Source organism: Oryzias latipes, chromosome 11 (assembly GCF_002234675.1).
Source record: "Oryzias latipes chromosome 11, ASM223467v1".
In the NCBI taxonomy this organism is placed as follows: domain Eukaryota; kingdom Metazoa; phylum Chordata; class Actinopteri; order Beloniformes; family Adrianichthyidae; genus Oryzias; species Oryzias latipes.
This window is the reverse complement of record NC_019869.2, coordinates 1,717,628-1,745,534: the sequence shown is the minus strand read 5'-3', so window position 1 is coordinate 1,745,534 and position 27,907 is coordinate 1,717,628. Positions and strand designations below refer to the sequence as shown.

The 27,907-nt window shown below is 37.7% G+C and overlaps 3 protein-coding genes across 7 annotated transcripts in view; all 3 read right to left on the bottom strand.

Annotated features, from left to right (window-relative positions):
- The window catches only part of LOC110015840 (CD209 antigen-like protein E), a 900,664-nt gene that overhangs the window by 595,230 nt on the left and 277,527 nt on the right, over window positions 1-27,907 (bottom strand). The gene's annotated exons all lie outside the window — the stretch shown is intronic.
- On the bottom strand, window positions 90-5,236 carry LOC110013947 (involucrin-like). Its single transcript, XM_020700515.2, has one exon. It carries the CDS (start codon window positions 1,862-1,864, stop codon window positions 143-145), a length of 1,722 nt encoding a protein of 573 aa, XP_020556174.2. The 5' UTR covers window positions 1,865-5,236; the 3' UTR covers window positions 90-142.
- On the bottom strand, window positions 13,735-25,733 carry LOC101157028 (C-type lectin domain family 17, member A-like). Of its 2 annotated transcripts, XM_004084521.4 has the most exons (9): window positions 25,633-25,733; window positions 25,468-25,534; window positions 18,987-19,146; window positions 18,145-18,246; window positions 17,900-17,962; window positions 16,006-16,080; window positions 14,787-14,938; window positions 14,209-14,321; window positions 13,735-14,041 (listed from the first exon to the last, which is right to left on the bottom strand). In XM_004084521.4, the coding sequence occupies exons 3-9, from the start codon at window positions 19,144-19,146 to the stop codon at window positions 13,918-13,920; spliced, it is 789 nt and encodes a 262-aa protein (XP_004084569.1). In that variant the 5' UTR covers window positions 25,468-25,534; window positions 25,633-25,733; the 3' UTR covers window positions 13,735-13,917. The 2 variants fall into 2 exon arrangements, with proteins under 2 accessions (XP_004084569.1, XP_023815526.1); XM_023959758.1 differs by lacking the exons at window positions 13,735-14,041; window positions 14,209-14,321; window positions 25,633-25,733 and adding an exon at window positions 14,335-14,647 and having other exon boundaries at window positions 25,468-25,610.

The following is a 27,907-nucleotide window of genomic DNA, read 5'->3' as shown; positions in this document are numbered from 1 at the left end:
ATATAACAGTCTAAATAAATACGTCAAAACATTAATAATCAACTAACAAATAACTAAATACTAAAAAGATAAAGCATCTCTATATTTTCTGGATCTAATCCCAGCAAACATCCTACAAGCTAAATAAAGATTTCTAGATCCACTACGTTCTCCAGCCTCTTTCTAGCTCTCTGAGGCTCTGTTGTTTCTTAGGTTGGGTCTTTTTAGGACCCTTGGGAACCTTCTTTGGTAGTTCAGACCTTTTCACAGACACGGGTTTGGGGCTCAAACTTGGCTGGTTTCTAGCAAGACTCTGAGGCTGTTGGGTCCTTCCAGTATCCATGGAAACCTGCTTTGGTTCCGGGGTCTTCACAGACACGGGTCTGGGTCTCAGACCTGGCCGGTTTCTAGGAGAACTCTGAGGCTGTTGGGTCCTTCCAGTATCCATGGAAACCTGCTTTGGTTCTGGAATTCTCACAGACACGGGTCTGGGTCTCAGAATTGGCCGGTTTCTAGGAGAACTCTGAGGCTGTTGGGTCCTTCCAGTATCCATGGAAACCTGCTTTGGTTCTGGGTTTCTCACAGACACGGGTTTGGGGATCAGACTTGGCCGCTTTCTAGCAGGACTCTGAGGCTGGTTCTGGACAGATTTCTGCTGGTGGAACTTGGATCTCCATTCTGAAACCTGCTCAGCCAGAACTGCATTCTCCTTCCTCAAAGACTCCTGTTCTTTTCTTGAAACTTCGAGCTTCGCCGGTATTTGTTGTCTCTCAAAGAAATCCACGTTCAGCTCCATGAATTCCCATTTCAGGTGGCAGTTTTCCTTTTTCAATTCATCTACATTTTTTACCACCTGATGGAATTCTTTTAGCAGCATTTTAATGTCTGATTCTGCATTTTCCACCTTCCTTTGTTCTTCCAGAAGGTCTTCCTTTTCTTTTTCAAGGGAATTTATTTGACATTTCAACTCCTGGATCTGTTCAGGATAGACGAGTTCTCCATCCTGCTGTTCACTGTGGATCTGAATGACCTCCCGGATGTGCTGGCATTGGTCCTCCAAGTGGCTTTTTTGGGCTTCAATGCATATCAAATCGATCCTCATTGCTGCTTCTTTACTGCGTTTTTTCTTGAGATCTTCCAAGTCCTTCTGGAGAACTGCATTTTCCTGCTCTAAGGCCTGGATCTGATCTCGGTATTCTTCCTGCAGATCCTCAGGAGAAATGTCCGGAGTCATCATCAGGAGAGCTTCCTCTTGTTGGATCTTTAATTGAAGTTCCAGAAGCTTTTCTTTGAGGACTGAGTTCTGGTCCTGGGCAGCTTTGAGGTGGTCTCCTGCAGGGTCATACTTGGCTTTTCTGTCTGACAAAACAAGAAGTTTGTCCTGAAGCTTTTCAAGTTCCTGGGCCATTTCCTCATTTTGCAGCTCTAAGTCCAAGATGCTGGTTTGATCGTGTTGGTGTTGACTTTCTGCTTGAAATCCAGGCTGATCTTCCTGAACTCCTTCAGCCTCACGTGTCAGATACGTGAAGTTCAGAGCTCTGTCAGTGAGGTCGGCTGAGATGGAATCGTTTCTCAGCTTCTCAGCTTCCTTAAGGAGCATCTGCAGGTTTTGGAGAGCTGTCCGGAGAGAATTGTTCTGCTCCACAAAATAATCCAGTTCCTGCTGTTTGTCCTTGTACAGGTCCTCCCAGGTTATCTGATCCCTGGGGGTTTTATTTCCGCGTTTGAACCATTTCCAAACACTTTGCTTTGCTCTCTGAGTGAATCCTTTGAATCCCTGCTCCTGCTTTCTGGTGTGGTCTGGCGTCTCGCTGTCCGAATCCCAGAGGGATTCAGTTGAAGAGCTGGTAGCTCCAAGACCTTTAAACACATTGTTGTGGAACATGGCTGGTTCTGGATTGAAGTGAATTTGTGAAAGAGCTGAAGGCTTGAACGTTTTTGGAAACACGAATTTCTGTAAATGCTTGGAAATCTCTCTTTAGATCTTTAAAATGCTGCAAGACTCAGAAAGATGGAGTATTTAGAAACTTTGGAGAGGAAGTAACTGGATATCAAATGACGTCAAACGATGTCAAATGATGTCATTTTAATCATTTTAATTCCTCTGAAATTACATCATTATGACATCATTTGACATCATTATGACATCATTTTTCTGTACGTGTCTGGAGATGACATCATTTTAATGCCACGCCCTCTGGTGACATCACTGTTTGTCTGTCCCTCACCTCACGTGACTGCCAACACGTGTGGTGACGTCAGTCCTTGTGGTCACGTGAGACTGACCCAATTGGTGTTTTTTTAATCTTCATCTTCATGAGCAGCTTCTCATGAGGCTGAAAAGAACTTCAGAATAAACTGAGAGCTTTTCGCCCAACTGAACCGGTCCTTCCGGGCTGCCGGATAGACATATCGGTGGTCAGAAACGCATCTTTCCTCTAAGAATTTCCCTCCTTCCTCCGTCGTGGTAGAAGCAGCGGGAATGTCGTGCTCCTGAAGGCCTGTCCTGGTCGTTATACAGGAACATCTGGGCCAAGCTCGGTGACTTTAGGCGGTTCCGTCCTTCCTGATCTGCTGGTGGACTCCCGTCATCGGCGTGAGGAGCTGTAAACTCCTGCCTGCGAGGGGTGAGCTCGCCAAGCCACAGAACAAAACACATTTGAAAAAAAAGAAATAAAAACCTTTATTGATATTCCTGCAAATGCCTATTGCCAGAAGTGTGTGTGTGGGGGGGGGGGTGCATGCATACAAGGGTTTCACATTACCATTGCAACTTGCCAATAGTTTAAAAGGATTTAGATTATGGCTTCAATTAAATCTTGTGAAGATACTATTATTTAAAAGTCTTTTGAAATATAGCTAATCTTTATCAAACAAATCTGATAGAGAAACAAGGAGCAGAGGCGCCCAAAAGAGCATCATACTGGTCCCAAACTCAAAATCCAGTCAAAGTTTTTGGCCCGTCTGTTCCTCGTTTATCCACCTGATTTGTGACAACATTTTTGATAAAGATCAGTTATTTTTTTAAAGACTTAAATAACAGTTTCATCACCAGATTTAACTTAAGCCATACTCTAAATAACTTAAAACAATTCAATTCAATTCAATTCAATTTTATTTGTATAGCCCAAAATCACAACAACAGTCGTCTCAAGCAAGAGTCGCTTCGGGAACGTGAAAACGTTGTTTGCATGCGCCCCCGTCTTTCTGGCAATGGCCGTTTGCAGGAATATCAATAAAGTTTATTTTAAAAAAGTGTTTGTCATGCTCAACGCTAGCGCCGGCTTCAATAAACTTTTTTTCCATTCTGCGGTAGTACAAGAAACAATTTACCCACCGTACAAAGGACTTGTCTGACGACTTTGGCAACATTTGAAAAAAGACAAGATCTAACGACACGACTTGGGGAAATGTCGTAGCTAACGACAAGAGCAACGGTTGCTAAGGACTTTCCTGGCGACAAAGTCAGACGACAGGGGGTAGCGACAATAACAAAGACAAATGCGAAGTTTTAAACACAACGCATGATGAATGAACAATGTTCATGGAGTTCAATGAACTCGTTCAGCAGACATAGACAGTGGACACAAATGGAACCTCATAGCATGGGGCACAGCCGACTCACAACAGAGGACACACCCTGGACTTGGTCCCATCTCCGGCCTGTCTGCTGTTGTGTTGTCTGATATTGACTTGGCTGTGTCAGACCATTATTGTGTGTTTTATCAATCATGAGACTTTTGTGAGAACTAACAAAATGATATATAACTCCTGAAGTGGCAGAAAACTTCAGTGACAATTTAAAACAAGCTCCAGCTCAGATTTCACCGTTGTCCTGTGATTCTCTGATTGATAATTTTAATGTCAGATGGAAGTTTACCATCGATTCAGCAGCTCTGCTGGAAACAAAAACACTGAAACTGAATTCAAAGATGCCTAAAAATCTACAACCATGCTGTCAAACAGGCAAGGACACTTTTATTTATTTTTTTATTTTTATTTTATTTATTTTTTTATTTATTTTTTTTATTTATTTTTTTATTTTTTTTAGGCAAGGACACTTTTATTTCAAAACCCATCAGAGACAATAAACACAACACCCGGTTTCTTTTTAAGACAATTGATTTTTTGCCTGACTGCCACCGTCTACATTCATGACCATATCAATATTGATAATTGATAAACATATATATTGAATCTACAGTGACGTGTGTTTTCTGTATGCATTGCTGCAAAAACATCAATTCATGATTATGAGAAATTACACTGTATAGAAGATGGCATCATCTTCATACATTTTTTTCTTTACTTTCTAATCAATGTAAAACTTGAAATCTAAAAAGACAAAGTTCAGATGAATATTTTTAAAACTTTGTCTACTATGAAACCATCCTATGGGAGTCCATTAAAATGTTTATTTATTTATATGTCATAATATATATTTTCAAAACAATAATTGTTTGTATTAGCTAAGAAGACTTTCTTATACAACCTTTTTACACTGAGATCCTGACTTTCCATCTGTTTCTGCTCCTCATTATTTTGTCACTGTTTAAAGTGTCCTCTAACAGATTCAATGTAAAATGGTTTTGGTTTTTTATAGTTTAAATTTGAATTTGTTATGTGTTTGACTTTTCTTTTACTGTTTGTTTGTTTGTTTGTTTGTTTGTTTGTTTGTTTGTTTGCTGCTTTGTCAAGCATCTGTGACCAAATAATTTTTCTCATGATAACTAAAGATGAGTCTGATTGTTCAAAAGCTGTTAAGACACCATTTATTGTTGCAAGAAATAAAGTTTTGGATAAAGTTTTGAGGAAAACAAAACTTCAAAAGAAATGAAATTCAACTTAATAGTTGGAAAAATCAGATAAACACGATTATCTCAAGATTCAGTTTTCTTAGAAGAAACATTTGGAAATGGATTTATCAGTTTACCAGACCAAAGTAGACATTTTGATCTTTGTGCCATCAGCCTCATGTTTCTGTCTCAATGTGTCAAATACTAGATGTCAGAGTTTAAAGCAAGACATTTTGGAAAAGACATTTAAATGGACATTTTCCTGCATCTTTTCAAGGTTCTGCACACTTTCTTGTTTTAAAATCATGAGTTTTAGTCCATCCATTCACCCGTTCCTGTGTCTTTAAAGTCACAACCTGATCACCAAACTTTGTGGTTTGAACTCAAATTTCAATTTTTGCATTTCTTCAAATTTTGTTGATATTTTAGCTGAATTTCGTACCATTTCAGACTCTCTTAAAATTGACTCGAATAAAGTGATTTCCAAACCAAATCAGCTTCCAACGTTGTGTTTAAGATGAATAAATGAGCATCTGTCTCTTTGGTATAGGTGTCCTACAGAGAGGAAACTGAATGTTTTGACAAAGAAAAACTGTAAATGGATTCTTCTACAGCCGTTTCCAGTGTTTCAGAGAGTTGTGCGCTTGTCCAAATGATTTATTCAGATGGAAAGTGTGGTATATGTAAACGTTTGTTAATCGGATGACATTTTTCTGGGCCCACAGTTCAATTCTAGTCCGATCTTTGATCTGAACAAAGATATTTTGCACATAGAACTGCAGCTATTGTCCCCTGGAGCTCTTTCCCTGCTTGGCAGCTTCTCATATTTGACTATCAGTCAGAGAATTTGGAAAAGGAGTAGTTGAAGTGTTACATCAGATACCCTCCCTGTTCTTCCTGCCAACACACTGATCCAGAAAAGAACTATGTTGTCTGACTAGTTAGACATTCTGTTGCTGCTTCTAAACAAACAGAGAAGACGACACTTTGCAGAAAACACAAATCTGTTGTTGAGCTCACAGTAACAGGGACATCTGAATCCAAACGTACCTGGACTCTGATCTGAATCCATAAAGACCAGGAGTACTTATTTTCAGTGGTATGGATATAATAAGCCTGAGGGCTCGGTTCTTTCTTTCAGTTTCTGCTGTTTGCTGCCTCTGTAATCCTGAATGTCAGTAACTGTTTAGTGCAAAACTATTTTTAAGGAGATGATGAAGCTTTATTTCAGAGAAGACTTGCTGACCACAGCAGCATCTTTTCAAAAAGGCTCTAAAACGTTTTCTGTGAGAAAATCATCCATCCAAGCACATGAACAAGGGTCTGTTTGTTTTAGCTCAAATTATTTTTTACAGTATTTTATTACACTCTGCCCTTTTTGCTCATTTGGCTCCATATTTCTAATTTGCTTTTAACAAACATCTGCTAAATGAGCAAATGTTAAAAAAAAATACAATTTCAACTTAGTTTAAATATTACTTTGTAAGGTGTCAGACATCACTTCCTGATTTTTCTAAAGTGACTAGTGAATATAACCAGATTATCTTCCTCAAAATCCTAAACATCACCTTGAATGTAAGAAACATTGAAGAAAATATTTGTTTATATACTTGTAAATAAATTCAGGCGTGAAGGGGTAAAAGATCAGTCTAATTGTTTAGAATTTGTTTGTAGAAACATTAATGGCTTAACCACGAGCTGAACATTGTTGCCCCCTGCTGGTGGAAAGAGCACATTACGGCTGAGGAGACTTCACATTTATTTTTTTCATACAGTGGGGGCTTTTTTGCCGCCTTTAGTGCGTCACTGCGTAAACTTCAAAGGGACTGGAAGAGCAGCGGGTCACGTGCCCCACACACCTGCTGCTGAGGCTTCATTAGCGCTAATGAGGTCCAGCTGTTGGAGTTCGGCTCAGTTCTCCGGGATGCAGCGGAGCTCCAGGTCAGTGGTTCTTCGTTCTGCTCGGGTTGTCGGTTCAATTCTGCTGTGAGGCTCTTTTCTTTGGAGGCAAATATTTTCCTTGTTTAAATTTACGTTATTTTGTTATTATCTATACTTGACGATTTCATGAATTAACCCTAAAAATGCATACATAGTAACTTAACTTAATAAACTCTGCTCTTCATAGATTTTTAAATATATTCCAGAATGTTCTTTTTCTGTGTATTTGAGTCCCTGCTTCCTACTTTTTTTTTATTGGATTATGGAATTGTTTTTAAGGTATTCCAAAGGTTTACTGGTTTTATTTGAAATTGATTCTGTGTAGATGTATAATTTATCTTAGACTAGACTGTAAACAGTATAATTGGCTATGAGACAAAAATCTTTGTATGAAACATTTTTGGGATTTATAATTAACAGTTACTTGTAGATTTCTAAAAGGGTGATTTTTTTATTGTTTTTTGAATAACAGTTTTATTTTTTTCCTTTGCTGAAGTGTCGTCAGCCATATTTAGAAAAATTCTTGTAGTGTAAATGAAAGAGCATTTATGGCTGAACCCTTTCTTTACGAAGGATTCCTTGCTGGAAAATGAAAAGTGGAGATTAAGCCCACAGAGAACAGACACCCATTTTTTCATGGGTAAGTAAATTGTTTCATCTATGTTGGATATCAACTTATAAATTTTGGAGGCGAGCTTGGGATTTTTAAGGTCCATGAAATGTGTTACTGTAAGGGGAGGGTCAGGCAGTATTTAGTGCTTATAGCTGATTTAAGCTGCTGATATTCTAGAAATTTGTTTATATTAATTCCATAGGTTGAGGATAACGTTGAGAGGGACATAAATTTTCTATTCTGAATTATATGCTGGAACTGCTGGATTCCTTTGTTCTTCCATGAAGCAAAATGAATCATGTTTGTTAATTAAAATGTCAGGGTTATTCCAAATGGGGGTAAGTTTACATGGAAATAATGTGAGGTTGTTTTTTTTTAAGAAACTCCCACCAGGCTGTTAGAGATGAGCTGATGTTTAAACCTCTGAAGCATTTGTGTTGTTTAATTTTAGAACTTAAGAAAGGGAAATTAGAAATATCTAAGTTATTACAGAGATTTTGTTCTATATATTTTTATTTTATTTAACCTTTATTTACCCAGGAATTGTCCCATTGAGATAAAGAATATCTTTTTCGAGGGAGTCCTGGCTAGGGGGGAAACAATAAATTACATTTACAATAAAAATGTCAACATTAAAAACAAATAAAAATTAGAACTCATGTAAAACAGGTACAGTTAAAAGTGACTTTCTCCTCAAATCTCAGCTTGGATTTAAAAATATTCAGAGGAATGAGTTCTTTTAATTTCCATCTTTTCTGTAGAGTGTTCCATGTTGAGGGGGCAGAGAAGACAAAAGCCTTTTTCCCCAGTTCTGTACGAGCAAATGGAACGGCGAGCGATAGATGGTCATTTGAGCGCAGTCCGTATGATTCAACAGTCCTCAGCTTGATCAGGCTGCAAATGTAGGAAGGTAAAAGTCCAAGAAGAGATTTGTAAATAAAAATGCAACAGTTTGTGAACCTCCTGGTGGACAGAGAAGACCATCCCACTCCAGAGTACAGTTCACAATGAGTCCAGGCCTTTCAGTTTGTCACAAACCTCAAAGCGGCGTGATACACGGAATCAATCTTACTCAAACATTGAGTTGTTGCATTCATATATAAAAGGTCTCCATAATCTAAAATGGATAAGAAAGTTGCTGTGACAAGTTGTTTTTTAATCCCAAATGAAAAACACTTGTTTCGAAATAAAAAACCCAGTTTAATTTTAGTTTCCTAACAAGATTTTCAATGTGGGGCTTGAATGAGAGGGCATCATCAATCAAGACTCCCAGATATTTGTACATGTGAACCAACTCAATTTCATTTCATCTACAGTGGAAACTGTAAGGAAACCCTGTGGTGTTTTTCTAGAGTTTGAAAACAGCATTAATTTGGTTTTGTCTGCATTAACCATTAATTTTAGCTGGAGAAATGTGTGCTGTACCGTATCAAAAGGTTTTTGCAGATATTCAACAGCAGTGGTAGGGGATGGGTCAAAGCAGTAAATAATTGTCATCGGCATAAAAATACATATTTGCATGAGACACATTTTGATATATATTATTTATATAGATGACAAATAGGAGGGGTCCTAATACAGAACCCTGTGGCACCCCCTTGTGTACATTTAAGAATTCAGAACACAAACCGTCCTGTCTAACACATTGGGTTCTGTTCTTCATGTAATTTGTGAGCCAGGAGACTGCATGATCTGAAAGGCCAAAACTGATAAGTCTTTGTTTTAACACAATGTGATCCACAGTGTCAAATGCTTTTGATAAATCAATAGAGTGCAGCACAGTACTGCTTATTGTCAAGAGCAACAAGAATGTCATTTGTACTGTGCTTATTCCTGAAACCCGACTGTAATGTTGAGAGAAGCTCATTTGAGGATAAAAACTCTTTGAGTTGCTCGCACACAAGAGATTCAAGAATTTTTGACAAGACACACAAATTGGATATTGGCCTGTAGTTGGTTAAAACTGCTGGGTCACCTCCTTTTAAGAGGGGAGTAACAAAAGGTGACTTCCAGATGGAAGGAATTTCTTGAGTTTCAATTGACAGATTAAAAAGTGTTGCAAGAGGCTGAGCAATAAAATCAGCAGCCATTTTTAAAAAGAAAGGCTATCAGATCTGGCCCGGGAGGTTTTCTGTGGTTCAGAGTTTTAAGAGCTTTATGAACTTGATTTACAGTAAAAGGTACAAACATAAAGAGTTCACCGGAAAACACTGTGGGGCACTGAGGCAGCTCCTTTGTAGTCAGAGCAGGAGCCAGATGATATAAAATGATTATTGAAACAATTTAAAACCTCAGTTCGGTCATAAACTGGGACTGAGTTTTTTAAAACAAACGAAGGAAGATCATGTGAACTTTTGTTCACAGAGAAGGATTTTATCACCTTCCAAAATTTCTGCGGATTGTTGAGATGCTCAGTTGTGACAGATAATATTCTGATTTAGCTTTTTTAATGAATGAAGTGCATTTGTTTCTCAGTTGTCTAAAGGTGGACCAGTCCCGGGCTAAGTCTGTTTTTCTGGCTTTGGCCCAAGCCCTGTTCCGAAGGTGAATGATGTCCGATAGCTCTTGGGTGAACCAAGGGTTATCTCGTCCTTTCACTCTAAATTTCTTCATTGGAGCATGTTTATTTATAATCTTTTCAAAGTTGCCCTTAAAAGATGACCAAGCTAACTCAACATTGGGCGTTAGGCCTATGCGCTCCCAGTTAACCAAGGATAAATCATGACGGTAGGCTTGTTCATTAAATTTCTTGAAATTTCTCCTAAAGACGATGCATGGTTTACATTTGGGGATTTTTGCGTCTCTGCATGCAGCAACAACACAGTGATCACTCAAATCATTACAGAAAACACCCGCAGATGAAAATTTGTGTGGAGCATTTGTTAGAATTAAATCAAAGTAGACTTTTCTGGACATTTAGTATTTGGCCTAGTTGGCTGACTAATCAACTGGCTAAGATTTATAGATTCACAGAGGGATTTAAATTCTTCAGAGGCCGTACTTGACCAGTCCCAGTTGAGATCAACGACCATTAACAGTTCACCATAATTTATCCTGGAGAGAAGATCTTTTAAAGATGATAGTGCCTCCTTGGTGGCAGATGGGGGCCTATAGCATCCCACTACTGTCATGGACAGGGATTTGGCTATTTTCACATTCAAGACTAAAAGCTCCAACTGTTTAGGGATGGACTTGGACATGACTGTTGATGCTTCAAATCTAGATTTAACATAGATGGCTACACCACCACCTTTTTTTGGCCTGTCTGTTCGATACACATTGTATCCATTTACATTTAGGTCTTCATTTGTGATAGATTTAGTCAGCCACGTCTCAGAGATAATCACAATGTCCGCCTCAGTTGATGTAAACCAAATTTTAACCATGTCCATTTTGGGAGCCAAGCTGCGCACATTAAGATGAATAATTTTGAGATAATTTTCAACTTTAAATCAGTAGGTGTCTGAATACATTGCACTTCAGGCCCTGGGTTTGGCTGCACATTTCCAGATAAAAGCAAAAGTAGAATTATCATCAATCTTTGCTTTACTGTACGTTTCAAGACAGTATTATTATATGTTGAGGCCAGGTCATACAAAGTAAGAAAATTTTGGTAGCACTGTAGATTTATCTGTCCAAAAGTTTGGGTCCATGACCAGATGAGGCTGTGGTAGCCCATACACAGCATTAGAAGTGCCGCTATTGAAAGAGTCCCAGAACCACATTCTGTTATGGGTACTCAACCAGGGAACATTGTTAGGCCTCAAGTCCCAGACTCCCAACAAACATATCAAGATAATGAAGAGTGCCATTTTGTCCACTTGCAGTGCAGATTTGCAGTTTAGGTCAGACTGCACCTGGAGGTAAGCATTGACAGCCGAGCTGGAGCTTGGCAGTGCAGGCCGAGCTGGAGCTGGAGCTGGAGCTTGGCAGTGCAGGCCGAGCTGGAGCTGGAGCTGGAGCTGGAGCTTGGCCGTGCAGGCCGAGCTGGAGCTAGAGCTGGAGCTTGGCCGTGCAGGCCGAGCTGGAGCTGGAGCTTGGCCGTGCAGGCCGAGCCGGAGCTTGGCCGTGCAGGCCGAGCCGGAGCTTGGCCGTGCAGGCCGAGCCGGAGCTTCATCTAACAGTCCAGGATTCAGCCATTTTTGTACATAAAACAATCTGTTCGCGGAGTAGTAGTCCTGGAAGTCTGGTAGGCCTAGTCCTCCTCTGTCTTTAGGTTTTTGAATAGTTTTTAAACTGATCCTTGGTGGTTTACCTTCCCAAAGGAATTGTGAAATAAATGAGTCTAATGATTTGAACCAAGTAGTTGGAGGTTTGGAAGGAATCATTGAAAACAGGTAGTTAATTTTGGGGAGAATCGTCATTTTTATGGTTGCAACTCTCCCTATAAGGAAGGGTAAGGTTACAAGCCCAATAGTAAAGCTGAAAATTTGGTAAACCCATTCCTCCTCAGGATTTTGGTCTATGTAGAAACTCACGTCTAACACTAGCGACTTTCTTATTCCAAATTAATTCCAGAATTCTCGTCTTCTTTTTTGAAGAAAGATTTGCTTAGACGGAGAGTAATAGATTGAAACATAAATGTGGGCAGCACTGTCATTTTAATCACCCCCACACGACCAGCTAGAGAGAGTGGAAGAAAAGACCATCTCTCAAGGTTACTGGTGGTTTGTTCAACTAGTTTGGCGAAGTTTTGGTTGTGAAGTTCTTTTACCGATGAGGTAACTGTAACTCCCAGTTTCATACCAGTATAAATTAGTATGAAATCTTGAAGGGAAGTCCAGATATATTGACACGGGTGTCATTAATTGGAAAAATTATACTTTTATTTATATTCATCTTATAGCGAGATACGGATCCAAAGAATTCTAGTTTTCTCATTATGCTTCGAATAGAAATGCAAGGATTTGAGATGTATAACAGCAGATCGTCAGCATTAAGTGAAACTTTATGTTCCCATTTAGCTCTTACAATGCCTGTATAGTCCTCTAAAGTGCGTAAAGAGATTGCAAGTGGCCCAATTGCAATAGCAAAAATTAAAGGGGATAATGGGCAGCCCTGTCTTGTGGACCTGGCAAGTGGAAAGTACTCTGATCTATAGCCATTTGTTTGAATAGAGGTGACTGGAAAGGCATATAATAATTTGACCCAGGAGATGAAACTGTCTCCAAAACCAAACTTTGAAAGGGCAAAGAGGTAAGACCACTCCACCCTATCAGAGGCCTTCTCCGCATCCAATGAGATGAGTAATTCAGGTGTGGCTTTTCACCTGTGTAAAGATATTAGAGAGACGACGAAGGTTATGTGATAGATGTGTATTTTTAATGAAACCATTTCGATCGGCATGGATAATTGTAGGTAGCACTGACTCTAATCTCTTCCTTAAATTTTTTGCCAGACTTTTTTGTATCAACATTTAAAAGGCTTATGGGTCTGTATGAGGACACAGATGCAGGATCCTTGTCTTTTTTTATGGATCACAGATATTGTTGCCTGATAAAAAGCTTGAAGGAGCCTACTAAGGCAGAGAGATTCATTATATACCTGCAACAACACTGGGGCCAACCTACCAATAAAAGATTTCTAAAATTCAACAGTATAGCCATCAGGTCCTGGAGCTTTAGAGCTCTGAAGCTCTTTAATGGCTTGTTTTACTTCCTCCAATGTTACTGAGCTCTCTAACTCAGTTTAATTCTTTCGACTAATTGCAAGAATAGAAATACCTCCGAAAAAATTGTTTATAAGGTTAGCATCTTCAACTTCAGATGAGTACAGATCGTTGATTCCTCAATTTGATTTCTTTCTGCCATTAATTTAATTTGATGAGCTAAAAGTCTACTTGGTTTTTTCCCCATGTTCATAAAAATGTTGTTTTGTCTGTCTTATTAATTTCACAGCCTCATTTGTAGAGAGTAGATTAAACTTAGTCTGCAATGCTGTACGTTCCGTTAGGGTTTGAGGATTTGGATTACAGGAGTTTTGTTGATCTAATTTCAAAATTTGCTGGGCAAGTGACTGCTTTTCTAATTTTTCTTTTTTAGTCTAAAAAGCACTGTGTGAGAATTTGGCCACGAATGTAGGCTGTTGTTGCTTCCCATAGACCCTGTTTAGAGATGTCAGGGGAATCGTTTGTTTCGAAATAAAAAGCTAATTGAGAGTCAATGAATTCTTTGAAGGATTCATTAAAAATCTGTTGTTCATTTTCCATGTCCTTGGGCTTGGAAATTTTGGGAACCCCAGAAGTGATGTTACTGGACCGTGTGGTCTGACAGCTTCATATTGTGTCTCTTTTAATTGTCTGTTTTAATTTAGAATCTACCAGAAACATATCAATTCTTGAATATGAATTATGACACAGAGAAAAATCAGTAATCACGTTTAGAATGGTTGTGGTCTCTCCATGAGTCAGATTTTTCAGAAACTTTATTTCTCTGAACAATTCACCATACACTGAAATACAACTTTCCTTTTAAGAACTATTTTGTAGAAGTAAACAAAAAGAAATGAAAATAGAAAAGTTACAACATTTTTGTTGTTACATTGATAAACAGATCAATGCACATCTCAGTAACAAAAAAATTCAGATTTTTACTTCTCACAGATCCAGTTTCTATTATGTCCTCTGTTCAGTCGTGTCCATTTCCCATCAGTACTTAAGTACACTGAATCATAGTAGTACTCCGGACCTTTTGAAAATCCTTCTTCCCAGAACCTGTGATAAAACATTCTGTTTACCTCTGGTCTAAATTCAGTTCATAAACTGGTCTGAATTATGATGTTACAAACATTTTCTGTTTTTTAAAGGATTTCACACATTTACAATCAGGCTCAGTCATAAAGAATGAATTTAGTAACGTTGTAAAAGAAAAAAAGTCTTACGTTTCTGTCAGTGGTGATCCATCCACCCATTTCCATCCATATTTCTGTGATGACCATTCAGCAGACAGACCGATCCAGGATTCTGCTTTCCGATGAAATGTAGAAACAAACTTCTATAAACAAAGAAAATGTTCGTTCATAATACATTCTCTCCATCTTGGTTTACTTTCACACTAAAAGTCCAGTAGAAAATGTCTGGTCTTTAGGATTCATCTGTTCTGGATAATTGTCCTAAAAACTGAGAGAAAGTTCATCTGAGGAACAAAATCTGACTTTCTTTGATGCAGATTTCTGTTCATTTAGTTTTTGCTTCTTGTTTTGTCTTCAGGGCCAACAGTCCATTTCTACTGAATCCCAGTTTAGCCTATTTGGAATTGAAGACATTAGAAGTGGGAAAAAGAGTTTCTGTGTTCCATCACAACGTTTCTTTGAAATGTTGCTGAAAGACAAACATGAAATCTGAGTTGTTGAGGAGAATTTCAGCTGGAATCCATCAGCATCCAGACAACAGCAGCACACATACAGGTGGAGAATCCAAGACACAAGAAGCTGGAAGGAACTAGTGTGAACACACCCACCTGTTCCTCTTTGCTGTTTACCACCACCAGATCAGATCCATTTTTCTGACAGAAACTCCTGCTGTCAGTCCAAGTTTTCTGCTCAGTAGATTTATAGTAGCAGCTGCTTCCAAATCTTCTCCATCCTTCAGGACACCATTGACCGTCATAGGCTGAGATACGAAAAAAATTGCAGGGTTTACTTTCTGGTTTCATCTGTATTTTCTACTAAAACTTTCTAGTTCAGTTCAAAGGTAAACATGATCCAAACAAACTGATATCATCCATTAGTTTTCAGTCTTTTCTCATCTTCAATCTGATTTTTCAGCTGTTTTATTTCAAGTTTTCTTGATGCCTGAAAGACAGTAGAAGTCCATTTATTATTGATTTGTACTTAAATGAACAATCACATGGCCTTCAACAGATGCCAAGCAATCTTCACTTTAGTGGGGGGGTTGGTCATGATGCAGAGGGGGAGCAGTTTAGGCAGGTTTGATTCCCAATCTGCCTGCACATGTGTTCAAGTGTCCTTTGGCAAAACACTGAGCCTCATGTTTTGCTGTCATGGATATCAACCTTAAGTAGTCTGGATAAATTCCACCATATGCTGGTAATCAGCTAACTTTAACTGTAGTCCATTCAGGAGGATCTATGCAGGGAAAAAGGTTCAAAACAAGAGTTTAAATGAAGGAAAAGGGTTCAGTGTTGTTGTGTTGATGGTTCTCTAAGATTCTCATCTTAGTTTGTTCTTCAGCTTCTTAACAGAATGAATCTGATCATTTGCAGTCGTGCTTTACTACAGACAGTCTGAAAGTCTGTGTTCAATATTGGAATGATGATATTGTTTCTGATCAAATTGTTGCTTTTCTCATCACATAGACAGAGGTGGAGACACAATTGTGTTTCTGTTGGATCAAAGTTTTTGTGTCTTCATGAGTGATAAAGGCGTCTCAGTCATAGTCTGGATGTCAGCAGAGAATCTTTGAACTCATTAGAAAACATGAAAACAGAAAATATGAAACATTTGTTAAAGGAGAAGTTTGAACATCAGTATGAACCTCTGATAAACATGTTAGCAAACAGCTGTTCTGCCTTCAAGTCCAGCTGTTCCACTTCTTTATATTTTTACTTCATCTATTAATACTTGTTCTATATAAACAAAGACCTAATACTCAGTTTAAAATGGAAAAACGTGAAAATGGACTCCCTTTATTGTTAGATTTTCTGGATCTTTTCTGACCTTCATTTTCATCTCTTAGCTGCTGCATTTCATCCTGTAAACGACTGTTGTTGGCTGAGAAAGTTGACATCAATTCTGAAGAAAAAACAGAAAAACACAAAATTTATTTTTTTTATACATCGTATAAAAACTTAAAAACTAAACTTTAAAAAAAAAAACCAAGTACAGATAAATGGTTCTTCTTCTACTGGATCAGTTTAGTTCAGAACTGTGAAACCATGATCACTGTGGTCTTTTCTCTGTTTTCCTGTTTGAAACAGTCCATGTGAGGTTTTATGGAGCCAGTGTCCTGACATTAAAAAACGAAAATATATCTCATTCCCACTAGATAATATTCCGTTCCCTTGAAATAATTAACTTGTGCGAACAAAATAATTATTCACGTCATAAGTCATTCATAAACACAGTTATCCTCTCCGTCCGGCCGCAAAAGCTGCTTTCAGCTGTAACTTCAGTTAAGCTCCTAGCATTACAAACATGGATGTGAGCAATATCCCATCATGCATCACACATACCCAAGATGCATTTCGACCAATCACCGTGTCCCTGTAACTGAAGTGTAGCAACAAGACCAATGATTGGCTGGTAGAGCTTAATCCTGGGCATGCGTGATGCATACCACGTTTGTGATGCTAGGAGCTAGGATCTAAGTCCGGTAGGTGAAGCAGTCAGCCTAATCTTATTTTATTTTTCTGATTTTCGAGACAATAATAGATCGATCATTCTTGCTTTTATTTTTAGCCCTTTTGAATGCTAACAGAGACACTGAAGTAGCGGCAGAAAGCAGCTTTTTCAGCAAGACGGACGGAGATTGTACAGGATCATGGGTGAACGTGATTACCGATGCTTTTGTGCTTTTTAAAATAAATAAATCTGATCTCTAAACATCCTCCGTGTCTTCAATGCAATGTAATGAGACACACACAGACAGAAATGTGAAGGTATCTGCTGTAAATCTGACGTGAATAACAGGATAAATGATCGGCTAGTTAGCATATAGCCTGCTAGCCTTCGAAGGTAAAGCGACTGCTAAAGAGTATGTTAATAAAAGACCAGTCCTGAATATTATTATTATTCATATTCGACCCTAAACTACAATATCAGCTGGCTGTTATTGTCTACCGGCCAGCCAGCTGCCCGAATGCCGGCATGACAAGTAAAAGAGCTCCACGGCGTGAGCTAGGAGCTATGTCTGGTGAATCGTATGGCAAAGCAGCAAGCCTAGGTATCATAAATCTTGTATTTTTTTTATAATCATTGACAATAATTGATCATTTTTCTTTTTCCTTTCTTGAACGAATGTGGGTAACAGAGAGCACATCCGTGTTTATGAATGACTTATGACGTGAATAATTATTGCATTCGCACAAATTAATGATTTCGTGGGAATGAAATATTATCTTGTGGGAACGGGATATTTTAGTTTTTTTAATGTCAGGACACGGGCTCCACAAGTATGAACTCGAGGAAGTTTAAAAAAAAAGAGAGAAACAAACAAAAAACCCAAAGACATCAAACTTACTAAAAAGTAAATAGACCAAATAAAACTGCTGATCTGAATCCAATGTGGTCAAAAAGGTAGATGCTACAGACTTTTATGTTGGTGCATCTAAGAGGAGCATCAGTTCAACCAGTGAGAAACTGAATCTAGAGCCTGCTGGAGATAAATAAGTCCAGTTGCTACGACTCAACTTCTAGACAATGGATGAATGAGAACCTTCACCCACATATGCAGACAAAGAATCAAAAAGAATGGTTCCATTTGGTGATGACCACTTTCTAGAACTGTTACTGTTGGAGCAGATATGGAGAAACAGATTTTCAAAGCATTAATGCAATTAATGCAAGAATAGTCAGACATAAAGATGTTTTAGGTGTTTTTAATGTTTCTCACCTTCAGAGTTTTTCTTTAGCTCCTTCACTTCCATCTGCAGATTGTAATTGTTGACCACCATGTCTGGAAAATTGCATTATTTGGTTAGATAAACTGTACAAAAGTTAAATGAATTCAAATTTACATTGTGTTTTGAGGATAAACATCAATAAAACATCATTTTAAATTGGAAAAATAAAAGTCTGAGCTGCTAGTTTGAAGTTTTTATCTAAACTATGATGTTGAGGTGTTAGATTTCATCTTACATGAGGATAGAATGATGGATCCAGCTGACAGGACAGTACACAGCACCAACAGACACCATTGTTCACATCTGCAGAACCTTTTCTGGACTTCAGGACACGTCTCTGTTTGTGGAGCAATGAGAGAAAAATAAAGAGGGATCTTGTCTTCCGGAGAAGAATCTATTGTTCTTTGATCAAACACTCCTGATCAAAATCTAAAGACCAGTTAAGAAAATGCAAAAAATGTGCAGCTGGACCTTGACAAGGTTCTAGATTGAGCTTCAAAATGAAAAAAATAAAGAATAGCTACAGAACACATTACCAATTTATTAAAAATACTACTTTAAGACCACAGCCTTTGAAAGACAAAATTTTCATTCTGTTATCTTCTAATAAGAAATCTTCCTTTCAGGATCTCTTGATGGCAAAAAAGCTGAATTTCTTTGAACGTGGCAGGACTGTTGAGCTTCATAAAAACGATCATTTTGAATTCTTCAAAGGATCCTGATGGTTTTTCAGTTCAATTGTTTTTTTAATAAAGCTCCAGCTCAAAATGTTCAGCCTCTTGTTTCCATTGTTTCTTTTACCAATTTTGAAGCTCTTGGGGTGTCAAACTCCAGGCCTCCTGCTGGTTTTCCAGAAATCCTGCCTTATCTGCTCCTGATGACCTGGATCAGGTGGAGGAGCTTTAATGGTAGGTTGGTTGGAAAACATGTTGGATATCGCCCCTCCAGGCCTGGATTCTGACCCCCCTGACTTAGAACCTTGTTCAAATCTAGCCATGCTAAATGCTAATTCTTGCTGAACTGGTACTGAGGTTTGGATCAGCATGTCTGGATGCAGAAGATTGACTTCATTCTTACCTTGTTCTGGTGACTGAACCCTTCTGGTGTCCTCCACAGATTCATATGCATCGTTGTAGGTTTTCACCTCACACTCCTTCCAGTCTGATGTGTCTTCTAGCTGCTTTCCGTTGTATATGACCTTGGAGGAATCTGGTTTGGCCAACATATCTGAGGACATCTTAAGGCCGGTGCAGTAGATGATCACGTAAAAAAAAAAAAAAGAAAGTGTTTAAAATACGAAGAAATATAAAATTGTAAAAATAATTATAAAAAAATATATAATTTTTAAAGTTCTTGATTAGTGTTTATTTTTTTTAATAAAAATACATTTAAAAGACATTTACTGTTACATTTGCTCCTGTATGATTGTAAACAATGGGAGAAGCCAATCGCCTTGCTAGAAACCGACCACGTGACCGCGAGGCTCCAATCTAAACCTAGGGTTTAATCTAGATTTAGTGTAGGGTTGTGCCTCGTCCATCGTGATGGGTGACTGACCTCACGATGGGGATGCACCATCGTAATGCCACGCCCCCGCCACGTTGCGAGTCGACACCGCAAGCCGCGGTTACTTGAGCAACATATCTTGATCGGATCAATGGTCAGATTAGAATCCAACCGTGCACATGGGCCCAGAAAATCTTATTCAGATTATAACAAACGTTCCCATGGGTCACACTTTCGGTGGGAATAAATCATTCGCACATTCGCAGTAGGGTTTGAAAAACTGGAAGAGGAAATTAGTTCCGCCAAGCGGATACATACATTGATATGTCAGCTCCGTAATATACGAGATGATCTTCTAAACATGCTTTTATTAAGATTACGGATATTATGAGGCGCCTGTTCGCTCATTTTAATTTTAATCATTGTGGCCAGTGCCTTTTCTGTGGAAGAACGGAGCCGGAAAGAAGCCAGGATAGCAGTATGCTAACAAGGGCTAACAACATTAGCTTTGGGTGAACAAAAATTCCATGCAGGAAATGCCTCAATCTGCATCCTGGCTGCATGTAAATATGTGGGGATAACGTCACTTCCCTCAGTTTATACTGGATCATCGCGTATGAGTCATTAGTTGGGAAATAAAACGAATAAGAATTCTATAATAACGAAACCATCGTAAGTAAACCATCGTCCATCCCGATTGGTTTACTGCAAACATCATCAACTGTCAATTTGAGGGACATCGCCCAACCCTACTTAAATTTCAGTAATACAACGATACAGAAACATTTAACTGCTGTTGATTAGTAAAAATAAGTATTAAAAGCCATTTCGAGTTGATTTTACATGATGATTATAGATAACAGAATTACGAAAGAGTATTGTGGGCCCTTAAAACCAAGGAATTTCCATCATGGCGGAGCCGGCGGACATTTTTTTTAAACTTTATTTATTATTATTTTTTAATTTAACTTTAAACAAGCGCATGCACATAGTAACAACACAAAGAAAAGAGGGGGAAAAAATAGAATTGTAGTTTACAATACTAGGGATTGTCATGCAGCATGTGATCTTCAATGAAAATAGACAGTTTTATTGCATTTTTGTTTTTCATTAATTTCAGAGATTTAAAATATAAACTGATCTCTTTATGGAATGTATTGAATACTGGTTTGGTTTTTAAGAATCTGCTCTTATGAATGGAAAATTTCCCAGATATTAATAAAGTATTGAATGTCAAATCAAATAGATTATCACCAGAAACTACTCCAAATAATATAATATACTTTTGTAATTGAATAGAAAGGGAAACTTTGAGGAGCACCAAAAAAAGAAATCCTCCAAAAAACTATAAACAAATATACACTCAAATAACAGATGGTCAAGTTATTCTATATTTATGTCACAGAAAGAATAGTTATTTTCTGGCAAACCAAAACATATGTGTAATAGTTCCTTGCATGGATAGACTGCATTCATCATTTTAAAATGGATTTCTTTGTATTTTGGGAAATTTGGATATTTAATAAACTGAGATCTTAACTTGCTTATTTCCTCTCTTGTGTAATACTGTGACATAGAATGATTTTTGTAAGATGTTGGAAACAGTTCTCCAACGAACAAAGATCGTATAAATGAGTTCGGAAGTTTTGAGTTAAGCGGTCGACCATCAAACAGAAATGGAAGCTGGACTCGGACATTTTGAACCAGACTGGAGGACATTTGGACAAAAGTCTGAGGTTTTGACCTCATTGTTGGATTGTTTTCTATCATTCAGTTTAAACTTACTGGAAAAAGTTTCAAATGAGATAATGTTTCCATTGTCATTCATAATATTTAATAATGACCAAATGCCGTTATCAATCCAATTTTTGCAAAATATTGATTTGTTTCTACATAAATTATACCGACAGTTCCATATGGAGTATTGTGTGGACTAAAGTTATGTTTATATATGAGCTTCCAGTACAGTAACAGCTGCTGATAGGTAGAAAGTTTAATAGGAAGTTTTCTGTAATCAAAGTCACATTTTAGAAGGAACTCAATGCCCCCTAGATGAGAGAAGATGTTTGAAGGAATATGAAACCAAATATTTCTTTCATTTTGCAGAAAAGATCTAAGCCAATTTATTTTAATCATAGCATCCAAACTTTCAAAGTCTATGGCTTTAAGTCCACCTTCACTGTAATCCTGAATTATTGTTCCTTTTTTTATGTAATGAGTTTTATTTTCCAAATGAAGTTGAAATTGTTTTGGTTTATTGATTTCCTTGCAGATTTAGGAATTTGGAGTGAATATGCTGGACAAATGAATCTGGATCAACAATCTTATTTAGTGAGAAACACTCGGCCCAGAATAGAAATATCTCGCTGTGACCACATGTTTAGATTGGCTTTACATTTTTCTAAAGTTTTCCATAAGTTCATTTCCTCCATTGTTTTACTGTCTTTGGTGATATGAACACCAAGATATTTCACAGCAGTCCTAACAGGAATGTTATAAAGAACTGACTGATCAGAATAGTGAATTGGCAACAGTTCACATTTACTGAGATTTATTTTGAAACCAGATTCTTTAGAGAAGAAATCCACGGTCTGAATGGTCTCAGGTATTTGATGACGGTCCTTCATGAATGTGGCCGTGTCGTCTGCCAGCTGAGTGATCAATAACTGTTCTCCAGGACATTAAGTTTACAGAAACCAGAGTTTTTAATAAGTATTGATAACATTTCTGTTGCTGTTATAAAAAGTAACGGTGAGATTGGACAGCCTTGTTTAATTCCTTTGTTAATTACAAATCTGGTAGTAATGCCATTTGGTAAAATAACCACACTGTATCGTTATAGATTGTTTGAACAAAATTTAGGAAATTATGTCCAAATCCAAATAATTCTAAAGTCTGAAACATAAATTTGTGTTCAACCGTGTCAAAGGTTTTAAAGAAATCTAAAAATAAAATGAAGCAATCATCTTTAATTCATTGATTATAGTCAATCAGATCAAGAACTAACAGTGTATTATTGTGAATTGATCGTCCTTTTAAAAACCCTGATTGTGTGTCTGAGATGATCTGATTCAGTCCTGTTTTAAATCTAGATGCAGAAATGTTGGTTATGATTTTATTATCACTATTGAGGAGGGATATTGGTCTGAATTGATCAATTGGTCTGGCGTCTTTCCCAGGTTTAGGAATCAGGGTGATGACGCCCTGCTTCATGGTGGATGGAAGTATAATTTCCTTTATGACCAACAGAAACTGCTCTTTCATGGGTTTCCAGAAATGTCTGTCAAAGTTAACAGTCAGCCTGTCAGACCCTGGAGATTTATCAACAGCTAAACCTCTCATGGCTTTTTCTGCTTCTTCCAGAGTGATTTCTGCTTCACACACTTGTTTAAAGTTTTCATCCAGTTCAGGAGCCAAATCCTTGATGCGATTAAAGAAGCGATCAGATGTGAATAAGAGGAAGAGTACAGCCCATTGTAAAACTTGAACATTTCTCTCTTCATATCCTTCATATTTGTACTTTCACTGCCATTAATTAGTAATCTTTTAACAGCATTTTTCTCGTCGCCTTTTTTCCAGGAATGCAAGTCTCTGTTTCTCACCTTCACTCAATAGAGATTTACAACACAGAGTTAATTTCTCCGGTCATTTGCATTTCTTTTCGTTTACCATCTCTGCTCAATCTTTTGCTGTGTTATGGAAATCTGTCTTGCTTTGAATTTGAAAAACTCCCATTTGTCCCTCTGAGTGGTGAACTGTCTGTCGTTAGTTATCCTCAGGATTTCTTTTATAATCGCCTGAGAATAAACTTCATCCTCTAATAGACTAGAGTTGAACTTCCAGTAACCTTTGTTTTTAGGATTATTGAATAATGAGCTTCATCATAGAATGGTCTGTTAATGGTGCAGCAGAAATATTGGCTATTGATGTAAAATTCTATTGATTTTCATTTGTCAAACCAAAAATCCAACCTAGATTTAGCAGATCCGTCTGGTTTAAAGCAGGTGAACGCTTGAACATCAGGATTATCAACAGAAACATTGAAATCTCTACATATATGAAGAAGAACTGGATAATGATGATTTTGAAATGCTGAAGGAAATCTGTCAAGGTATTCATCTTCCACCATATTAAAATCACCTCCAATGATGAGATTATTTTGGTTTAGTTCTTTAACAGAGCTTGTAAAGTCTAAAAACATGATTTTGTTTGGCGATGTAGAGTTATATCCATATAAATTTCCCAGAATAACAAATTAATCATCTTTCATAAGAACACAAATTAACCAGTGACCAGAACCATCTCTTTTTGTAACTGAAAGTAATATAGCGACCCCTGCTGACCGGTTGGTGCCATGAGAAAAAAGAATTTGATCTCCCCTGATCGGACCAAACCTTTCCATCATTCTCATTAGTGAGTTTCCTGAAGACAACAACATTGAACTTTTTGGTTTTTGCAAAATAAAGTGATTTTTTTTTTAAACAGAATCCCTAATACCCCTAGTATTTAGTGACAGAAAAGACCACACAGTACTTAAAGACATAAATAACACAAAAAAGGATGTAAACAAAAGAAAATAACAGAAAATTCAAGATAAAAGAAGCTGGTGTCTTAAGTTAAGGGTTAGCTGCGCCTTTAACTATTTACTAAGAATGAAACTGATAATTTTACCATTAAATGAAATGTAAAATGTTTCACTGGAAAACAATATAAATTATTACAAATTATATAACCATATTGATTAAGACATTCACATCTTAGAAAAAATATTTGTTAAAAGGTAAAATGTTTAAAAAAAGAATAAAATACTTGACTTAGATTTGCTCTATTATGTAAACAAAATGACTTAACTGTTAAACCTTAGAATAAAGTAAAAAAAACAATTTAAATTAAACACTATGAACTCAATAACGCTAAAATATGTAGGTCACCTCCATGGTAATATTTCACTCCACAGTGACTCTAGTCCCGTTGATGGATCCCTCATGTAATAGACGTTCTTCCCTTTTCCCCGCTCCATCTTGGGCCAGACGGCCGCTCCAGCTTCTCGGTCTGCTTTACTAAAGTCCTCCTTGAAGCGGATCCTCGGGTCTTTGCAGGTCTGCAGTTCTTGGTGATTTTCCAGAAAGCATCTCTATGGCGCCTCGTGACAAACTGCAGGATCACATGGTGATGTCTTCCTTCCTCCCTCCTCCCCAGTGGATGAACCGTGTCCACCGTCGTGTCCATCACGTCTGCCCACTGCGGTGCTATTTTGGACAGGATTCCAACCACATGTTCCCTGATGTTCACCTCATCTTTTTCTTTCAGTCCATGAATTTACAAGTTCCTTCTTCGTTTGTATCTTTCCAGATCGGCCACTTTTTCCTTCAGTTCTTGGTTCTCCTTCACAATCAGTGGGATTTCTCTTTCAATCGTTGCGATCTTTGTCTTACAGTCTTTTATTTCAGCCGCGTTCATCTCAACCAGCCGGGAGTTGTTTGCCACCATGATTGTGTTTTCACGCAGCTGACTTCCAAAGTCTTCTGTTTTGGACGTTAGCCTTTCAATTGCAGCCAAAACAGCATCATCACATCTGGAAGTTGACTCCTGTCCCGCTTTTACCTTCAAAAGTGGTCCCGTAGACTTAGTGGGAGTAGGTGGTGGTTTTCTTTTCATGCTGGAAGCGACGTCCATGTGGGAATAGTCATGGCCGATGGCTGCAAAGTTGGAGCTTGTTTTCTTTGACGCCATTTGAGCAAAAAGATAAACTTACCAAGATGTTTCTTGCAAAACAAAGACACAGTCAACGCGCACTGTTCTCCAGTCAAACATTTCTCTCTGTTTTCTAGTTCTGACATTTTCCGTGCAAATCGGGGAAAAAAGGCGAGAGCTCAGCGAGAGAGACGCTCAGTCAGTCCGCCATCCCAGCCGGCAGACAGTCACAACGCCGATTATCATCATAAAAAATGTATTTCCTAAATTGAATTTCGTCATGAAGTTTGCAGGAGATGAAGAAAGCACATAAACAAATAATCTATCTAGGGGCAAAATTAGAATTCAAGATACTCACCTTAAAAGTTTCGAAGAGGTTTTGAGACTGAAGTTTTCGCTGGAAAAATGTCAGTAGTTATACCGCACTGTCAAAAAAAATGGGAAGGAGGTCAAAGACAAGTATGTCGACGGTGTTTTTAAAAGATTTGCCCAACTTTAGGCAACCTTCCGAGAAAACACTTACCGTTCGACGAGAGTCAGCTGCTGCAGCCGCGCGCGCGCTCAAACTCGCTGTTGCGGCGTTGAGTTCCGCCGGAAGCGCTATGTATGGGTGCCACCCTAGTGAGCATGGGTGTCCGCATTGCAATAAAGTTAAGGAAAAAAAACGGGTGTCCACATTGCTTTGAAAATGCAGAGAACCATATAGAGAACTATATAGTGCTGCACTATTTTAGTAGTTAGGGATTAGGGTAAGAGTTCGGACAAAGCCTTTATTTTCTCCAACACACTACTTCAATCCACCTCTGAGTGATAAAGCACCTCTTTCTCTTTCGGGTGTTGTTTACAATGAGTTGTGTCGCTTTATAACTCATTGGTTGTTTATATGGCAATTGACACGAAAACAAAGTGACACATTACCGCCACCAGCTGGTCTGGATGGGGAACTACTATTTAAAGCGGAGAATGACACCAATTTGTCAAAGCAAAAACACGATAAATATGGACATTTTACGAAGACTATTTATGAATCTGCTGTGTTCTGATCATGGAAAACGTGGCAGATTTATAAATAATTAAATTACAAACACATTGGTGTTGATTTAATGTATTTGTTCAGAAATACGCCTCAAGTTATTAATCAATGGCAATATTAATTTTTTATTTTTGTGCCACTGTACGATTTACGGGCTCCTGCGAGGAGGCATTTTGTTCTGTATTCTTCTTTACTACCTTCATGAAAATCCTTAATATTGTTTTGGTCTTCTACTAGACGGTTTTCAATCTGTAACTTAGTGATAGATTTTTTCCTTTCTCTACTTTTTTCCAAGTTAAAAAAGTAAGTCGAATTTTTTCTCCATCTTCCATCCACTTTGCCTTTGAACGAATAAATGCTCCTTTGGCTTTTTCGGTATAAAGTTAATCTAATTTAGATTGCAATTTGTTAATTTCAATGACATTCTCCTCACTCAGTTGAGTTAAATTACACATAATGTTTAATTTGGAAATTATTTCAGTCTGTTGTCTTTTTTTCCTAGCCAAAATGTTTCCTTCTACAATCGCAGTTTTTCTAATATTAAATTTTAACCACTCCCATCTATTAATAGGAGACAGGTATTGTATTTATTTTATTTCAGGAATAAGTGATTTGAATTTTTGTACAAAAGTTTGTGTTATTCAAAAGGTTATTATTGAATTTCCAGTGGGATGCTCCATTTTTTGAATGATTTTTTATTTTTTATTTATTTATTTTTTTTCCCAGGGGAAAGAGCCAAAATGTTAACACAATGGTCAGTGAGATGAGAGTAGGAGATATTACAGTTTAAGGTTGAAAATGTTTTGATTACTTGTTAGTAACCAGTAATCTATCCTTGAGTGTTGAGAGTCTTGAGAGTTATTCCGGGTGTATTGAAGCTTATTTGGATTTTTTCTACGCCAAATATCGATAAGGTCAAGAGAGCTAGAGAATTCAGAAATAATTTTATTGAAACGAGGAGAGTTATGTTGAGTTGGATGTCTGTCTTGGTTTTCATCTGGTACTACATTGGAATCACCTGCAACAATAACCTTGTCAGTTGCATACATCTGTTTCCAGTTGGTTATCATATGATTTATGTTTGTAAATAATCTCTGTTTTTTTGTCCTATTGATAAAACCATAAATGTTAACAAGAATATATTTAGTGTCGTCCACCTCAATGTTAACCATTAACCAATGACCTTCTGTGTCACTGTTATGATCAATAATTTTAACATCAAAATTATGTAAGAAAATTGCCCCTCCTGCTGAACGAGGACTTCCATGAGATAAATAAATGTTTCCCCACTGAGATTTCCAAAAACCAAAATCTTCTTTATTACTTTGTGTCTCTTGAAAGAAAAAACAGTTAACGTTAACTTGTCCCTCGCAGTAAAGAAAAATTGCCTTGCGCTTTGATACATTCTTAAAACCACGAACATTTAAAGACAACAAAGAAAGAACCATAAAGAATAGCTAGAAAGCAATTAACTCCATAACGAGCTATAATGCAATTTCCCATTTTTAAATCTGCTTCCTCAAAGCTGTGATAACATTCAACACAATAACATACCAGCTTTGGATTTGTTTTCTCTCTTCTCCTTAAGGAAAATGTCTTTGCCCATTCAGTCTAGATGGAGTGTTGGTTTCATGCAGTGACCGGATGACCATCTATGACCGCGTAGCCGTCCTTTAAAAAGGCTTTGAGTCCTCTCTTCCTCGCCTCCTCATTTCTCGGCCAAAGACGCTGACGAGTCTCCCTGTCTTCTTTGCAAAAGTCTTCT

Bases quoted from the DNA above. Each gene is read 5' to 3' on its own strand.
- LOC110013947 (XM_020700515.2), bottom strand. From the start codon at position 1,864: ATGTTCCACAACAATGTGTTTAAAGGTCTTGGAGCTACCAGCTCTTCA.
- LOC101157028 (XM_004084521.4), bottom strand. From the start codon at position 19,146: ATGTCCTCAGATATGTTGGCCAAACCAGATTCCTCCAAGGTCATATAC. The intron at 16,081-17,899 runs GTGAGAAACATT...TTTTTTCTTCAG, and splicing joins GCTAAAGAAAAACTCTGAAG to AATTGATGTCAACTTTCTCA. The intron at 14,939-16,005 runs GTCAGAAAAGAT...TTCGTATCTCAG, and splicing joins GCTAAGAGATGAAAATGAAG to CCTATGACGGTCAATGGTGT.